Genomic DNA, 17,859 nt, shown 5'->3' with positions numbered 1-17,859 from the left:
TCAAACTCACTACCATTGCATTTGTCAACATATTAATCTAATTTGTAATAAATATCTTCTTCACTCAACTGGTTATGTGCAGCCATGTGTTTACATTCAGTCAGCTGTCTGTTCTATCTAAGGAAACTTATATAACAAACATTTTATTTTAGCACGTCAGTTTTATCTTGGAAGCATAGGGAATTCACTGGTTCCAAGAAGTAATATATTTAACAGACAAATGGCAGAGAAGACTGATTGAAAGTTGAGTACGCTTAACTATGCAACCCATGGGAAAAGAGTTTACCTACTGTATAAACTTTCTTCCCTCCTTTCTCAGCAAGGACTTTTCCTGGTTTTGGATTTAAGAAGAATGAACTTTCATAAGAATTGAAAACCCTTTGTAGGAAGTCTCCACCTCCTGAGAACCAACTGCATAAGTTTTCTTGAGACACATCTTGTCTTTGCATGGTAAGATTTTGGCTTGTCCTCAGCTCAAATACTAGCAGTTAACTCATGCCTGCAAAAGTGCAGTGCTCTATCCTTAAAAGGATCTTTCCTTCACTTTCCAAATTTTACGTTTGGTATGTTATTCACTTTAAATTCAAAGCCTGCCTTATTGCCGTGATCATTAAAGAATCAACTCTACAGCCTCACACCAAGGTTACATGGTTCAAGTCCCATTAGTCAAAAAAAGTATACACCATCAGAATATTTCAAATCAGATTCCGTGCCAAAAGACAGGATTCGGTTCTAAACCTCTCCACAGTGTTCATGTGGAGTCAGTGAAAATGACACTGTTGATGGCAGTTCATCAGTTGGATGGGGATATTAAAGCTTTAAGCAGACCCTTTGGTGCTATCTGACAAGTGTATGCTAAGTGCCAGCACTGGGTTTCACCCACAACCTCGAGAAAGTGATATTATACATGCCCACATGCAGGCTCTAATCACTGCCATGCAGATCTGTTTCCTTTTCTTTTGGCAAGTCATTGATTATAAGGATCTAATTTTCACAGCAACTTCCCTAACTTATCCCAATTAAAACAATGATGGAGGTGCCCTGTTCCAGAAATTTCAGTCCCTTAGCATTCACAAATGAGGTTATAACAATGCAGTATTAGTATTTCATATTTTGCTATCTCATGTTCTTCCAAAAAGAAATATGGAAATGCAACAGTTCTTCTATTCACTTTCAGACACTACAGAAATATAACCAAGCAATGAACATTATTATCCCCCCTACTGCCACCAACTCAATTACACAGTTTCATATCATTCTACTTTTATTCATGAGAAAATCACATTAATATCTCATCAATTCAATGTAAATGACTGGTAATAGCACTTGTAAGCTTCTTCAGTCTGGTGAAACGTGAAATATAACTCTTAGACCACTATAACATACCTGTAAGAAATTATTTTCACATACTACTGAAGCAAAATAATAATTTAAGTGAACTGGTAGAGTAGTCTAAGAGTTTTAACAAATATAGAGCAATTTCATTCAGTCACCCACATCATGTGTCTCTCCACCAGACAGGCATTTTACAAGACTACACACTTTTCAGCAATTTCATATATGATACATAAATACAAATGTCAATATGTGACTTTATAATAATGTTATTGGCTTTACGTGCCACTAACTTCTTTTATGTTTTACATACTACATACTATCCACTTTCAGAGACATCGAGGTGCTGGAATTTAGTCTCGCAGGAGTACATTCAAATACCACAGGACTGAGCCAGGATCAAACCTGCCAAGTTACGGACCAGGGCCAACGTCTCAATTGTCTGAATCAGTCAGCCAGGCGATATGCAACTTTAAAATACGTGATGTTAAGCACCAACTTTGCTAACCATAAACTGACGTACCAGAACTGAACTACAAAATTTAAAACAAACCTATATTCAAGAGTGAAATACAAGTTACCATTTATTTGGTCCATGACTTAGAACATGGCGAGACAGATCAGAACTCTTCCCAAACCTTTTCTTACAAATGTGACAAACATGCTTCGATTGTCCTGTATGGACAAATTCGTGTCGCGTCAGAGAGTAATTATCAGCGAAGGCCTTCTCACAGTATTTGCATTTGTACGGCATATCGCCTGCATGTTTGAGGATATGGGAAGTCAACTTAGACTTCTGAGTGAAAGTTTTGTCGCACTCTGAGCAGGCATACGGTTTCTCTGGAGCGTGGATAAGTTCATGTTGGACTAATCTGGTTTTATTAGCGAATCTTTTCGGGCAATGGGGACAAGCGTAGGGTTTCTCTCCTGTGTGTTCCGCCATGTGGTTTCTCATTGTAGCATATTGAGCAAAAGTCTTACCACAGAAGCTACATTGAAACGGTTTTGTTCCAGCATGTGTAGCCTCATGACGAAACAGCGCAGTTCTATCCACAAATGTTCGATTACATATCCTACAGCGGTGTTTAGTCTCTTTATTCCTTCCTGTGTGGCTCCATTTATGTCGTGATAAATTGGATCTCCTCCGATATGACTTCCCACATTCTTTACAGGAAAATAGCCTTTCATTTGTGTGGCAAGCAGCGTGAATACCCAGATAGGCTCGTGTAGCAAATCGCTTGTTACAAAGTTGGCAGATGAACGGCTTCTCTACGTTGTGATCCGATACGTGACTGCCAAGCCCTTCCGGTGTGGGGAAGGACTTTGTGCACTTCGGGCACTGGAAGTGTGTCTCGGTACTGTGGACAGCCAGGAGATGCTCGCTGAATTCAGATGATGTTGGTAGTAGTTGCTTACAGTGGTAACACATGAAGAACTCTTCGGTGGAGATGTTCAGACCTGTCGTTATAGGGGGAGTTGGTGATGTTTCAACACTGGAAATGGAATGGGAGAAACTACTTTAGATCCAAACCACATATATTCACAAATACAATGACAAGTCAAATAAAGTAAAACCTCAACGCATCGTTTTTGAAGTGGGAGGGCAAAATGACGACGGATGCAGGAAAACTATAAATGCGGGTAACATACAAATAGGAGAAAGCAAAATTAATAAAATACAGGTGCTGTATTTGGACATTTTTCTCATGTAAATATATTATTACTACAACAACAAAAATATCATGTGGCCTCCGGAGCTGGTCTTTCGAGTTGTTGCGTGATAAGTGATCAACGCACCTATGTAAATTTGACCCAACCTATAAGATGAATTTTAATGCTTAAGTCAGCACACCCCGAACTGTTGGAATTAACCAAGGAAAGTTAATATACTTGACCCGATCAAGAACCCTTGAACTAAAGGCCAATGCGGGCTAACCGTTTAGCCATGGAGGCTGAAATGCTCATACTATACATAACGATATCAAAATATTGCAGCTTGCATCCGGGAGATAGGGGGTTCGAATCCCACTGTCGGCAGCCCTGAAGATGGTTTTCCGTGGTTTCCCATTTTCACACAAGGCAAATGCTGGGGCTGTACCTTAATTAAGGCCATGGTCACTTCCTTCCAACTCCTAGGCCATTCCTATCCCATCGTCGCCATAAGACCTATCTGTGTTGGTGCGACGTAAAGCAAATAGCAAGAAAAAGAAAATATTGCAACCATGATATATGCAATAGAAATAAAAAGTGTGACTTTTATGCCATATCATTTCACTTTTCTTTACATCTCATAATAATTGAAAACCTTTAAGGACAGTTCTCTTATTGCAAATTAATGATATATGTGGATATTACAGAGATAACCTGTACTTCGGTAAAGATCCCTTAGACTTTTCACGAACAATAGGTTAGAGATCCAACACGGTGAGTCTCGGATGTTGGCACAGCGGGCTATGCGAGGCTGCCAACTAAGGAACTAGTTACAAGCCCATGCTGGTGAAAAGATTATTGGTCTGGCTTGGTTAGGTCCGCCTTGTAACAAGACAATTGGGCAGGGGCAAGAAACTTGTCAACATGCCTCTAGCATCAAACACACTCTCCACAATGTATGACGCGATCAATCATACTGTGAATAAAATGTACCCGGCACATGCCGTGACTATTTTTAACTGCAGGATTTTCTCATTTTCAACAAAGGTGGCAGACCCAGCCAGCCAGTAGCAACAGAGAAAATGGTGGCATATTTGATTTTTACAGCGCCTCAGTTTTAATTCTTGTAAATAAGAATACTTCTAGGGGTCGGTTAGTGAGTCAAGGAGAAGTGTTGGCTCCAGGAGGCTCATAATGAGGTTGCACATGAATAACCTGCGAAGCACTTAAGCATACAATGTCCTTGCTTAAGACTAGCAACTTGGAATTGCTCGTACATTCTTGCGAAACAGGTTGCCACTATTATAGGCCTATGCTAGAGTAGTGAGCTGTCTCTTGAAAATAAAAAAACTCATGCATACATTTTTCTTACGTATGATTGATAAATGCAGGAAAATTGTGGCCAAGGGCAAATATATTTTTGACGATTGATGCGATAAAACAATAGTTCGAGGAACGATGGACACAGGAAAATTTAACATTGGTTTATATGGAGAATTTTTGGGACCGAATAAACTGAACGATGAATACAGCAAAACGACAGGTCGGGGAATGATGCATCAAGGTTCTATTGTATATCTTGGCATGTGTCCTCCGAAGAGGCCTGTTGCAGGTCTTTCGAGCTGATGCTGTATAGGCAAGTCAAACGAAGCCCTGATAGTGCAAGAAAAATAGAAATGTCATGCCAAGGTTCTGTCTCTTGGCAGTACTGCCACAAAGGTTTTAATAAATATCCCAGGAGGCAATTATGTGCAGACAGGCAAACACCAGTGAAGTATAAGTGTTACAATGGCTGCTTTCAAGAACCTTCAAAGATGAACACAAATCTGTTATTCGGATTTTAAGTACTTCATTATTGTGCATTTTCTGTGGTGGTGCTCTGGGTGTATGAAGAAAAGAGTACTGAGACAAACACAAACACCTAGATCCCGAGAAAGAGGAATTAACCAAACATGTATAAAATTTCTGACACCTCTGGGAATAGAATCCATGACCCTCTGAACCAAATGCCTCAATGCTGACCATTCAGCCAAGGAGCCAGTCCACTTATGTGTCGGACTATTGTTGCTTAATGTACATCAGAACCATGGCACTAAACAGGAGTGAAATATGGACAATAACCATTATAGAACAAAAAAGAATAAAGGTCTTTGAAATGTTGTGTAACAGAAGGTGAGACGGGTTGACTGGATCACAAATGAAGAAGTATTGAACCAAGTAAGAATGAAGAGAATGATTTAGTGAGTGACATGAAAGAGAAATAGGTTGGTTGGCCACGTTCTAAGACATACAGGACTTGTTCATTTAGCTTTGAAGGGAGGTGTATGGCATAAAGACTGCCAAGGGAGATAAAGGGACCAGAACGATAAAAAGATGAAGGGCGCAGGATATGCTAGTCTGGGAATACTTTAACATTTCCAGTATCTACTCAGAAGGGTGGCACAACATACACAAGTGTTTATTCAAGTCTTTGCTCCAAGATACTGGTAGACTGAATCTGGAGGGGAGGGCAGTGTGCAATGGTGAGGTTAGTATACAGATTAACTGGGATAGAGTAAGGTGAGGATTAGAAAACTACATCAGACCTGTCCAAGGACTCATTACCCCCAGGAATAATATTAAAAATATTTCTATACCTAACTATATTTGCCACTCATTTGTTTTCCTGTATTACTTATATCATGACAGGTAATGTTCCTTTGACAGTGAGAACTTAGCAAAGTGAAAAGGGATTTGACTCAGGTTTGAATATTAGATAGATAGATAGATAGATAGATAGATAGATAGATAGATAGATAGATAGATGTTATATCTATTTAAACTGGCAAAGTTAGGAACACTTGTCACTACCTTACTCTTAACCAGCGAATATATAAGAAACATACTATTAAAATACTGTACTTCCTTACTGTACATTACACAATATACAAACTAAATTGACATTTTGCTTCCAAAATAAAATAATACCTACAAAGAAATTAATGAAAATTACAATAATAGTAATAATGAAGCTAACAAGAGCCGGTAAGAGAAGATGTCTGCAGCTTTTTGTAGGACGCATGTCTTATACAAGAAAAGGTCAATTTCAAGGAAAGCTAAACTTAGTGATCAAACCTGAGTATCTGTATGCAAGTGAATGCCTCAGAATGAGAGGAAAGGCTGGATTGAGAGAAGCAAAGAAGTATGAGTGCAAGATCCTTTGATAAATAATGGGTCCTAAGGTAACAGATAAAGACAGTACAGACTCTGAGGAAGAGAAGAGCTATACAGGGTTAGTTAACGGCTGATGGAGTCTATAAAGAAACGACAACTGAAGTTCTATGGACATCTGTTCAGGATGGATGTGACTCGACTAACGAAGCAGATTTTTTATGTGTTGGACAACAAACCCAAAGTCTCACATAAATGGTTCAAGAATGTAAGGAAAGACCTCAGGAGCATGGTACTGAATCAGGAGGACATCTCTAACCAATCAAAATACAGATCAGTGATCAACAATTTTAAGGGCTTCCATAATGAGCAAAAGCTGAACAGCAGCTGGACAGAAGAGAGAAGACAGGCGACCAGAGAAATAATGCAACGTTTTTGGGCTGCTAAAAAGGCTCCCAGAAATGCCTTGACGTGGTCTCTAATGGCCCTAAATGAAAAACTAAAAATAATAGCATTATAACAATAACTATACTATTATTTAAAATTTGATGTTCAGTACCAGAAATTTCTCACATTAGGGAAGGTTTTTACTAATCATGTTACAACTGTGAGTGAAAAATATTACTAGAATAAGGTTTAATGCTTAGAGGGCGGAATTTAATAAATTAAATGATCAGAATTCCGGCATCACCGGCTGACAGAGTAATAAAAAACACAACAGGTGGCAATAAATAACACTTACAGGCCTGGCTAAAAGGGGAATCCTCTAATAGAGTTGCGTTATCTCCCTGCTAGCTTTTTACAAGCTGTGATTCAGTCAAGCATGCATCACGAGTTTCGGGACCTGCATTTTGCGATTCATGTACCTATTTTGCGACATGGTTAGTAAGAAGAGAGTCAGTGAGCAATAGATTACTTCAATTTATTTATTTATTTTTTTTGCTAGGGGCTTTACGTCGCACCGACACAGATAGGTCTTATGGCGACGATGGGATAGGAATGGCCTAGGAGTTGGAAGGAAGCGGCCGTGGCCTTAATTAAGGTACAGCCCCAGCATTTGCCTGGTGTGAAAATGGGGAAACCACGGAAAACCATCTTCAGGGCTGCCGATAGTGGGATTACTTCAATTTTGGACTCTATGGATGTAGATGAAAGAGATTTTTCAGCTGAAGACGGAAATTCAAGTAATGAGCCCTCTCAGTGCAAGAGTGACTCAAGTGCCCCGGACAAAGAAACAGCTAACAAAAGGACTGACTAAACCCAGGAGCTTCAAGTACCATTTCAATAAATAATATTAATCAAGGACCAATTTTAGATTCATATCTTGATATGGCAACTGAGCCTACAGAGTACTTGTCATTATTTTTTGATACTGAAATTTTGATATAATTCGCCAGGAAATGGTAATTCAGGGAAACAACAGGCAAGACCTCTACTGGACCTTGTAGAATCAAAGACTGGTTATCTCCAACACTATCTGATATAAGGGCTTTGAATGGTATAATAATTTAGCTGTGAAATGACTCTCATGCCTTTTCTTGCACAAACATGCTGCCATGAAAATATTCAATAATATCCTATGGACCTCCGCAATGGAGTACATCCAATACTCAAAGTAAGTAATTAATATTACGTACACATGCTTGTTTATAGTTAGTGTTCGATAATTCTGGAGGAGTTTTAATTTGCCATATTTTCAGTCCGCATACAGACATAAAACACGCTTACACCTGCATGGGGTTAAGATAAAGATTACTTAAACTGAGAACCACAGCCGAGTACTATTACTGCACTGTTACATACTTTTAATAACAGTAACAATGAAGATGATATGATAATCATTGTAAGAAGCAAAAGAAGAATCACTGTCAATCTACAAGCTCATCCTATGGAGATATACTGAGCGTACTCATTTAAATCTTCCCTCCGATCTCTTGCAAAAAGAAGTTCATTCACGGCTGGCAGCAACAGTGAAAGATTTATTATAGGCTGATAATTTGTTTACAGTTTGTTTTACTCGCACCGACACAGATAGGTCTTATGGCGATGATGGGATACGAAAGGCCTAGGAGTGGGAAGGAAGCGGCCGTGGCCTTAATTAAGGCACAGCCCCTGGTGTGAAAATGGGAAAACACGGAAAACCATCTTCAGGGCTGCCGACAGTGGGGCTCGAACCAACTATCTCCCGGATGCAAGCTCACAACAGCGTGCCCCTAATCGTACGGCCAACTTGCCCGGCAGGTTGAGGATTTATGCCTAGGAATAGCGACTAATATTGTGTTCAGTGTACTGGTATTTTTCTCACCATGTTCAGAAAGGCTGTGAAATTGTTCATACAGATAGGTTGAGTTTGTAAGGCAAGGATTTGGTGCAGTGAAGTCAAGGTATGCAGCATGTGTCTGTCGTGGAGGCATAGCCATCTCCGGTCAATATAAGACTGGGCAACATGACCAGAAAATTGCCAGTTACATAATATCATATAGTCAACCCCTATATAATGCCAGCCGATACTCTGTCATACTCAATTATCACCCGCAAGCAACAAATGGATATTCCTAATGGAAAAATTCTAGTAACTACCTCAATACAATGCCGCCCCCACCTACCGCCATGTGCCATTGGTGGCACAGGTACAGAAGTGCAACACAGTGATATAAATGTGCTGGATATATCGCCAACAGCTGGTTTAAAATTATCAGCAGGAACCTGGAAGCCGTTTCTTTGAATTGAAACATGGCTCTTATATGATCCTTTACGGACATGAGCAGGTGAGTATTCTACCGACCCTCATCACATGTAGCTCATCATCTCAAGTGCATGGTGCCAAGGAGTTAATTGCTCTGGGATTGAATCAGCTTCCCAGAGGTGGGAATTTCCATAAAGCTTTGGAAGCCTGGAAAAAGCAGTTTGAGGATAGGGAGCTGGACAGAAGTACATCTTGACCTGTTTTAAACTTCAGTCCTGCCTGTCCTGTGCACACAATATTCTACAATGAATAAACAAACGATTTAATGTGTGAAAGAGAAGCGAGAAGTATGTGTTTATAAAGAACAGTATCTTCTGTTAGTCAGAAGAAAACTGCAAATAATTTTTCATTGTTGTGGGAGAAAACCATACACAGAGAAAGTATTGCAGTATGTAACAGGAATGTTCTAATGCAAAATACAGATATTTTAAAATTAAATGTTGATCAACACTATTCCAGAAAATCCCTATACAGTATGTCAATAAGTAGGTGCTGAAGTGACTCAACGTGCTGTTTTTAAAATACTGACCTCAAATTAACTCCACTCTCTTTATTGCACCAACAAATGCTCTGAACAAACGAAGGCATTATAATGAGGGATTCTATGCGCATTGAAGTTTATCTAAGAGTTCTGTTTTGTATCTATGTAAACTAGTCATAATAGTCAAATACTGGAAGGAATTTTCTTTTTTGGAATTTGCTTTATGTCGCACAGAAGGTCTTATGGTGACTATGGGACAAGAAAGGCTTAGGAGTGGGAAGGAACTGGCCGTGAGCTTAATTAAGGTACAGTCCCAGTATTTGCTGGTGTGAAAGTGGGAAACCATGGAAGACCATCTTCAGGGCTATCGACAGTGGGGTTCAAACCCACCATCTCCCGGGTGCAAGTTCACAGCTGCGGGTGCAAGTTCACAACTGCGCGCCCCTAATCACACGGCCAACTTGTCCGGTACAACTGGAAGGGCGAGGCCATTGAAGATGAGGCAGGCTCCTCATATGAGGTGAATGGGATAATATTTGCTACAAACTGACCTCAATGTTGGTTATAACAAATGTATATAAAGTCAAATAGTAGCACAAGGAAAGAAGTAATATCAAAAACTGATTCTCATATTACATAAGTACTTGGTCGTTAGAGTTTTACAATCCATAATCTTATGATAATGAGGCAGATAAATAAAAACCAGTTATTTCAAAATATTCAAACTAACAACAAAAGTAAAACAGTTAAGTTAGTGTTATAAAATTCATGTCGCCCCATATGTAAATTATTATAAATGACATGTGAATAGGCTACTGACGTAAATTAGTTCATTGTATTTTCCTCCTGCATATCCACCAGGTTGAAAGGAATGAACATTATCATGAGGAACAGATACATACCACAGTCCTACTCCTATCCCTTAAATGAGTTACAATAATTGACTTAAGTCACATACTATTTTCTTAGTCTCTGAGTTAAGTTCACTTATACAAAAAAGATTCAGGCCTTCACTTTAACCTGATGATTGCACAGCATATATATCTTCATTAACAAAAATAAGGCACAGTGGACCAAAACTTATACATTCCAAGCAGTGTAAGAATCTGTTGAAAAGTAGAGTTGACTACTTCTAAAGAGCCCATAAATCAAATAAACCAAGAATTATACATATATTTCTCTTTTTTTTAAAATGACCATCTATTTGGAGCAGAGAAGCAATCTTGCAGGGAGGAAAAGGAAACAAACACATTGCCAGGAATGCACGTATCATTGGGTACAACTGATATTATGTGTGACGAGTAAGCGGGCACCCACCCAGGTTTCAGTATCTGTACCCACGTAATAGGTACCCAGGTATTCTTGCTTTCGGTAACCAATGTAAAGAGTATCCGGGCACCCAATTACTCAGGTCTGATCATCAATACTAATACAAAGTTTGACACTAATTCCTTCATACAACAGTACATCCATTTTTTGTATTGGAGGAACAGTACTAAAGAACCATAATACTCACCAATCACTATCTTCAGAGCAGTCTGATGTATATAAACTATCATCAGCAGCAGCTTGTTTCTTGACATCCTATAGAAATAGAAGTTATCAATAAACAGTTCACATAAATTCAAAATAATATTGTAGAATACTTTTTTACATTTAAGTAATAGAAAAGAACAAGCAAGTACAAATCAAGACATTATAAAAAGATAGAAACATGGAAAGGAACACATAACAGGAAAAACATAAGGGCAGGTTAGTGTGCGAAGCACAATTAGAAAGAAGATACAAAAGGGCAAGGACAACCACCACATCTTCACACATCAACATCATCATCATCTTAATCATGAAGTTCTAAAGGCAATGCCCCATCTATGTAACCATTGTTCTCTGTTTTCAGCTCCTTTCATTTCAATATAGGAACCATAATGAAGACTCTGTGCCAAGACCTGAAGAAATTCTTTTCTTGGTCATCCTCAGCCTTTCTTCCTTGTGAACCCCTGCAGGTGGCGGCAGTAGAATATCACCCATGGTATCGCCTGTCTGAAGTACAGGGCAAATAAAAGGGGCTCCAGGGGCTCTTAACCAGGGAGCATGGTTTGGTGACCATGGGGTCCTTAGCCGAGTCCTGGCATTGCTTCCACTTACTTGTGCCAGACTCCCTGCTCTTGTCATCTATCCTATCTGACCTCCCTTTGTGAACTCCTGTTCTTTTCTGACCCTGATGGCATTAGGTTTGTAAATTCTAGGGAGTCTTTCATTTTCATGCCCTTCGTGGCCCTTGTCTTTCTTTGGCTGATACCTTCATTTTCAAAGTGTCGAATACCTTCCATTTTTTCCCCCATCTGATTAGTGTTAATATAGGATAGTTGCCCAGTTGTACTTCCTCCACCACCACCACTACTCTTCCTTGTGATTTTCCCTTCCAGCAGAATGGTTAGAAAGGTATTATGTTGGAAGATATGGCCAGTGCCATAAGCCCTTTTCTCTGTATCATGAGCATCAGTTCTCTCTTCCCTTGAATATCTTGCAGGATGCTTTTGTTCATACTCTTTTCAATCCATTTAATCATAGCATTCATCTGCAGAGCAATATCTCAAACGCTGAGTTATAACTGTTCAAAATTCATATCCATACAATAATACACTCCATTCAAAAGAAATCAAAAATTTCTTCCTAGTTCCACAATCTAAATTTGCATTGATCAAAAGATTTCTCTTATTACTAAATGCCTGTTTGGAAAGCGCTATTTGCCTTCTGATTGCTTTGCTGCGCCTGTTGTCACTGATCATTAGTAGAGCCTGGATTTTGGGCAAAAATCTGGGTGGATATATCGAAGTGTCACATAGAGATAAATATGTTTCCGTACGTTTGGAAATGGTAGAACCAGTTATTATTTGCCTTTTTGCCTATTTTAGCTTCCGTAGCCTATTTCATAGTTTAACGTCGTTTTTTGCCTTTTCTTAATTAGTTATATATATTTCCTGCTGTTATTCATGTATTAAAATTAATCAATGGAAAGAAAAACTATATAATTCCAATGTACTGTATTAACAATATAGAAAATAATTCATTTTAACTTTATAGAGAAGAAATAACATTTACATAAACAATATTTTCAAATGACACAAATCTCTACTGAAAACTAAACAAGCAAAATTTTTTATTTTCCTCACCACGTAAAATTAAGCGTTGGTGATTACTGTCTTAAGAGGAAGAACAACTTGGTAACCATCCTCTATTAACACCAATCAGAAGGAAAATGAAAGAGGTTTGATACTTCAAAAAATTAAGTTATCAGAAAAAGGGAAGGGTCACGAAGAATGCGAAAATGAAAGACACCCTAGATCTCACAAATCTAACACTGTCGGGATCAGAAAAGAACAAGAGTTGACCAAGGGAGGTCAGGCAGGAAAGGTAAGATTGAGGAACCTGTCACAACCAAGACTCATCTAGGGAAATCGTTGTCGAAAACCCACACTCCCAAGTTGAGAGGCCTTGGTCCCCATTTTAGCCGCCTCCTGTTAGGGCAGATAGGGGATACCATTGTTATTCTATCACTCCCTTTCACAGGGGGATGTAAGATTAAGTACTAAATTGTGACGCAGATGTGTATTATGTAGCTTGCATTAAAATATCTTTAATATTTTAGTGCCCATTTTTGTCATTATAAATGCCTACTTTAATTACTTTACTGCCTAGGCCTATTTGCTAAACGTTAAATGCTCATTTGCTTATTTGCCTGTCAATTTTAGCAAATATAAATACTGAACTTCCAGGTTTCAAAGATTAGCCTTCCTAGATAAGGGAAACTGGTGACTTGTTCCACTACCTTGTCAACAAATTTGATGATGGTGTGAATTCATTCAGGATGTTTACTCATACATCGCCATGTTTTTATAGGCTCTCTCTCCTCATCAATCCCAATTCTTCTACATCCATCTCTTCTCAGGCCTGATGAGCTTGTTTCTGATTGCGAGCTTCATCAGGAGGGCGGGTATCAACACTCACAGATAGGCCATCTTCACAGACCTTTGTTTTAATGTAAGAAGTGTAGGATAGGCAGAAAGGCAGATAAACACAGGAAAAGGGAAGAAACAGAAAGATGAATACAGATGTTAAAATACTAAAAATGGGACTGGTGAGGTGCCAATCTACAACCGATTAGTACCATGCTTTGCAATATAGCAACAAATTTTGTGCTTTTTATATAGTACCACTGGAAACAAGAAAGAACCTGCAAGACTATGGTGTTATCCAACAGTAAGAGAAGTATAATATAACTATTTAAAATAGTTTATTTGAATCCACCTTGATCAATACATTCATTAAATGAAAGAAAAACTATTTATTAAGCCAATTTTTTCCCATCTGATTAGTGTTAATAGAGGATAGTTGCCCAGTTGTACTTCCTCCACCACCATCACCACCACCACTACTCTTCCTTGTGATTTTCCCTTCCAGCAGAATGGCTAGAAAGATATTATGTTGCAGTGAGAGAAGTGTTTGTAGAATTAAGTAATCATGTTTCTTTAATTTTAACATCTATTGCTGTGGCACAAGGAGTGGCGAAATGTTGGTTATTTTCAGATTCCCAAAAAAAGGCTGCCGGCTTCACATAACAAGTGTATAAAATTTATAAATGAAGTAGTTTAATTAGAACGTTCAGTAATTTCCCAGAAATGTTCATCAGCTGGGTGGTAGGAAGGAATTTATCCCCCTCAGGGCATTAACAATAATATCTGATGGGTAAACATTAACTGCAAAACTGAACTACTGGTATTTTAATGTTATTACTAAAAATAATACATAAGACTATTTTGAACTTCTAGTGTTCTACTGCTCGTTCACAATCATGTAACTCTGGGGCTTATCACTTAGTTGTGGAGTGCCATGAGGGTTTGTAACGTCATGCTGAATCAGGTGCTCATATGCGATTCCACGCTAATCCATACACCGCTCGTGCACAAAACTAAGCCACAGTCAAGCTAAACATTTAAACTCTGATGTAATTGATGCAATTTTTCTAACAATAATGAAGGTTATTAAATCAACAGCATTACAGTATTTACGTTTTAATTTGGAGCACCAAACGACTCAAATATGTATTAATATTATGTAACTAGCATATGCATAGGTTATGTTAGCCGAGCAGTATATAAAAAGGTTCTAGGGAGAACACTGATGTTTACAATAGTGTTGTGCACATTTTGTTATATATGTTGTTCACATTTGAAATAGTACGGACACACAATGCCGTAGTAGTGCTCGTTGAATCATTAGTGCTGCCATATAGATGCTGCAAACAAATTACTTTTCCTTCGTTCAATAATTCTACACTACAGTCCCATTAATCCGAACCCCGTTAATTCGAAAGTCTGGTTAATCTGAACTGAAATATTCAATTTTTTTTAAATTCTCCTTACTGAAATGAAAGAACATATTATAGAATGAAGATTTTATTAGTCATATTTTACTAGAATAACTTAATGTAAACATAATTACACATCATAAACCATCAATCACTGGTCGTTTATCTTTAAAAAGTCTGTTAGTTTATTTTGCCGTTGTGATTGGAACCTACTCGAAGATGCAGTGTTAAACCAGCATTTCATAAACATCACATCATAGGGCGTAGCAGCAGAGTATTGCTCAACATAGCGTGCGGCAAGTTCTAAGGCGGCCGCGGCATCTGAATGTGACACTAGTTGTTCATTGTGGTCTTCTTCGTCGTCACTCTGTTCCTCATCAACTCCAGATTCTTTCTCCACCATAGCTACAATTTCTTGGTCTGTTTGTAACTGATGACAGTCAGCTTCCATCCATTCGCTAATGTCATTTTCATTGGCTTCCTCACACCCAGGAAGTTGTTGAACGATTTCAAGGAGATTGACATTTGCAAACGCTTCCGCTGGATTCTCGATGAATGCGAGACTCAGCCACAATTTCTTCCACGTTTTCCTCATGAACTGCTCCCTGAAACTATTTTCCTCAGACAGTTGAGGCACTGACCTTCTGACCCCAACTTGGCAGGTTTGATCCTGGCTCAGTCTGGTTGTATTTGAAGGTGCTCAAATACATCAGGCCTATGTAAGTAGATTTACTGGCACATAAACTCCTGCGGGAGAAAATCTTGGCACCTAGGTGTCTCCGGAGACAGTAAAAGTAGTTAGCGGGACGTAAAGACAATAACAGTATTATTAGAAAATATTTTCCGGTTAATCTGAAAATTTTGTAATCTGAACAGACTCCAGTCCCAATTAAGTTTGGATTAACGAGACTCTACTGTACTTTTTTAAAGCTGTGATGTGAATAAAAAGTGATATTTCATATTTTTACAATAAATAATGCTAAGATTTTTCAACAATGCTCTTGTATGAGAAACAAAAAACTACTTTGTAACCTAAATACTTCTTCCAAAACTCATTGTTAAAAAATAGGCAGTGAAGGTGCCTAGCATTGCCACATAGCAACATCAAATATCTTATGTCATAAAGGTCCCAAAATTCTGAAACTTGTTTCATTAGTTTATTTTGGTCTCAAACATGCAGAAAAACACAATCAATCAATCAATCAATAAATAAATGAATTCCAGTGCTAATGGGTTAAAGATGTAAGAAGATGTGAAGATAGCCCGTGTTCTTTTGTGTCTTCTCTCTATTTCTCCTCCTTACTACACTGACCTGTCAATTTGTTTTTCCAAATAATGTGTTCCTTTTGAAAGTGGACACCATTTACTCTCCTGTTAGCTTGCTGGGTCTAAGACAAAAGAGGATTTTTTCTATCAGGGCAATCTTTCTTAGTCTTCAGCAGTCCCCTGACACATCTACAAGGCAGCAGTTTTTAGTGAATTTATGTGGCAACAAAAAGCCATGAGAGATAAGGTTCACAACGAGAGGATTCGCGAAGAGATTCAAATAAGAGAACTACTATGTGATACCATAATCAGATCAAGACTGAAATGGTATGGCCATGTAATGAGAATGGATTCTTGCTCAGTAGCTAAGGAATGGTTGGAGAATACCTTAGACGGCAAAAGACCTAGAGGTAGACCTCGAAGGAGATGGATCGAACAAGTCAAACAAGATCTAGAACATAGAAAAGTGGATTGGAACCAAGTACAGGAAGAAGAATGGTACCCGAATCGACTGAAGTGGCAAGCATTCATACACCGCACCTGGGAAATTGAAGACGGTTAACTGATGATGGTGATGATGTGTTCCTTTTGATTATTTTACATTTAAAGTTATTTTCTTTGTTAATAGTTTAATGCTGCACTAACATGTAGAAGGTTTCTGGCAACATGTGAATGGGAAAGGTCTAGGACTAGAAAGGTAATTGCCATGTCCTTGATTGATGTAGATCCCAGCAATTACCTGGTGTGAAAATCAGAAATTACATATAACTAACTTAGGGCTACCAATGGTATGATCTGAATCCCACTTTTTCTGAATGTGGAAGAATCATGGAACAGCAAATAGAAATGGAAGTCAGTAATTCACTACCCTACCCAAAAAGGAGCCATATAATGCAAAAGACAAAAAGAAAAAAAAATAAGTGCATTTTAACGATTTGGATACATTTGTTTTCCATAAAGGCAAACCAAAGAACAGAAGGAGTGGTTGAATTGATGACGAAGATAAGATTATAGTTCTATGGACACTTATTGAGGATGGACAGTAACAGACTAACAAAGAGAATCTTTGAATTCTTCAGGAAGAGGAAAACAGAATTGAAATGGTTTTGAGAAGTGAGACTGGACTTGACGAAGATGGGGTTCCATTAGTTTACATCATGGACAGAAATCAATTTGGACAACTTGTCAAAACGTTCCAGAGTTTCCAGGAGACTGGGAAAACACTAGTGAGAAAAGAGAGATCCTGTACAGAAGAAGAAAGCAGGACAAAGAATGAAAAGATACTGACAGAGTAAAGAAAGAGAAGGGTAAAAATAGCTGAGAGATTGTCAAACATGGTCCATAAATGGCTGAAACAAAGGAGGAAAAAACGCAAAATTACGGGAAGTTTTTCTGCAGTGTATCCTCTGTAGAAATAGTGCCATTGTTTTCTCACATATAAAGCGCCAAACTGTATGCAGAACGTAAAATTTGAAGGGCTATTGTTTTAATCAAATGTGGGCCCAATGGCATAAACTCTCGGTCACATATATGATTATTTTTGACGTATATAAACCTCCCCAAGTTTGAACAAAATTAACGATCCCATGGTTGTTACCTCCCTTGTTAGCTGTTTTCAAAGCATACTTTAGGAACTTGCCTAAACATTCTGCTGGGGGAAGGACATTCAAACACACTCTGCATAGTATTCTTAACCCGTAGAGTGGGGCTCGCTTCAGGTGACGCGGCTGGAGCGAGCCCGATGGTGGACGCGCGTCATGTGAAGCGCGGAAAGTTTTTATTTTTTATCTCCGTTATGAAACAAGCGGTAGGTTTGAAACTTTCTCCGTATGTTCCGAGAGGTGCTGCCATCTGACAGAATTT

General features: G+C 38.5%; 1 protein-coding gene across 2 annotated transcripts in view; it reads right to left on the bottom strand.

Annotated features, from left to right (window-relative positions):
- Window positions 1-1,833: 1,833 nt before the first annotated feature.
- Window positions 1,834-17,859, bottom strand: part of LOC136885315 (zinc finger protein OZF) — a 38,248-nt gene continuing 22,222 nt past the window's right edge. For both annotated transcript variants that reach the window (XM_067157828.2, XM_067157827.2), the window contains exons 4-5: window positions 10,879-10,946; window positions 1,834-2,828 (exon numbers count right to left, since the gene is read on the bottom strand). In XM_067157828.2, coding sequence (XP_067013929.2) covers window positions 1,913-2,828; window positions 10,879-10,946 — 984 coding nt within the window. In that variant the 3' untranslated portion in view covers window positions 1,834-1,912. The remainder of the gene's footprint in view (window positions 2,829-10,878; window positions 10,947-17,859) is intronic.

This window comes from Anabrus simplex, chromosome 14 (assembly GCF_040414725.1).
Source record: "Anabrus simplex isolate iqAnaSimp1 chromosome 14, ASM4041472v1, whole genome shotgun sequence".
Lineage (NCBI taxonomy): Eukaryota > Metazoa > Arthropoda > Insecta > Orthoptera > Tettigoniidae > Anabrus > Anabrus simplex.
The sequence above is the reverse complement of the archived record's forward strand: the minus strand, read 5'-3'. Positions and strand labels throughout refer to the sequence as shown.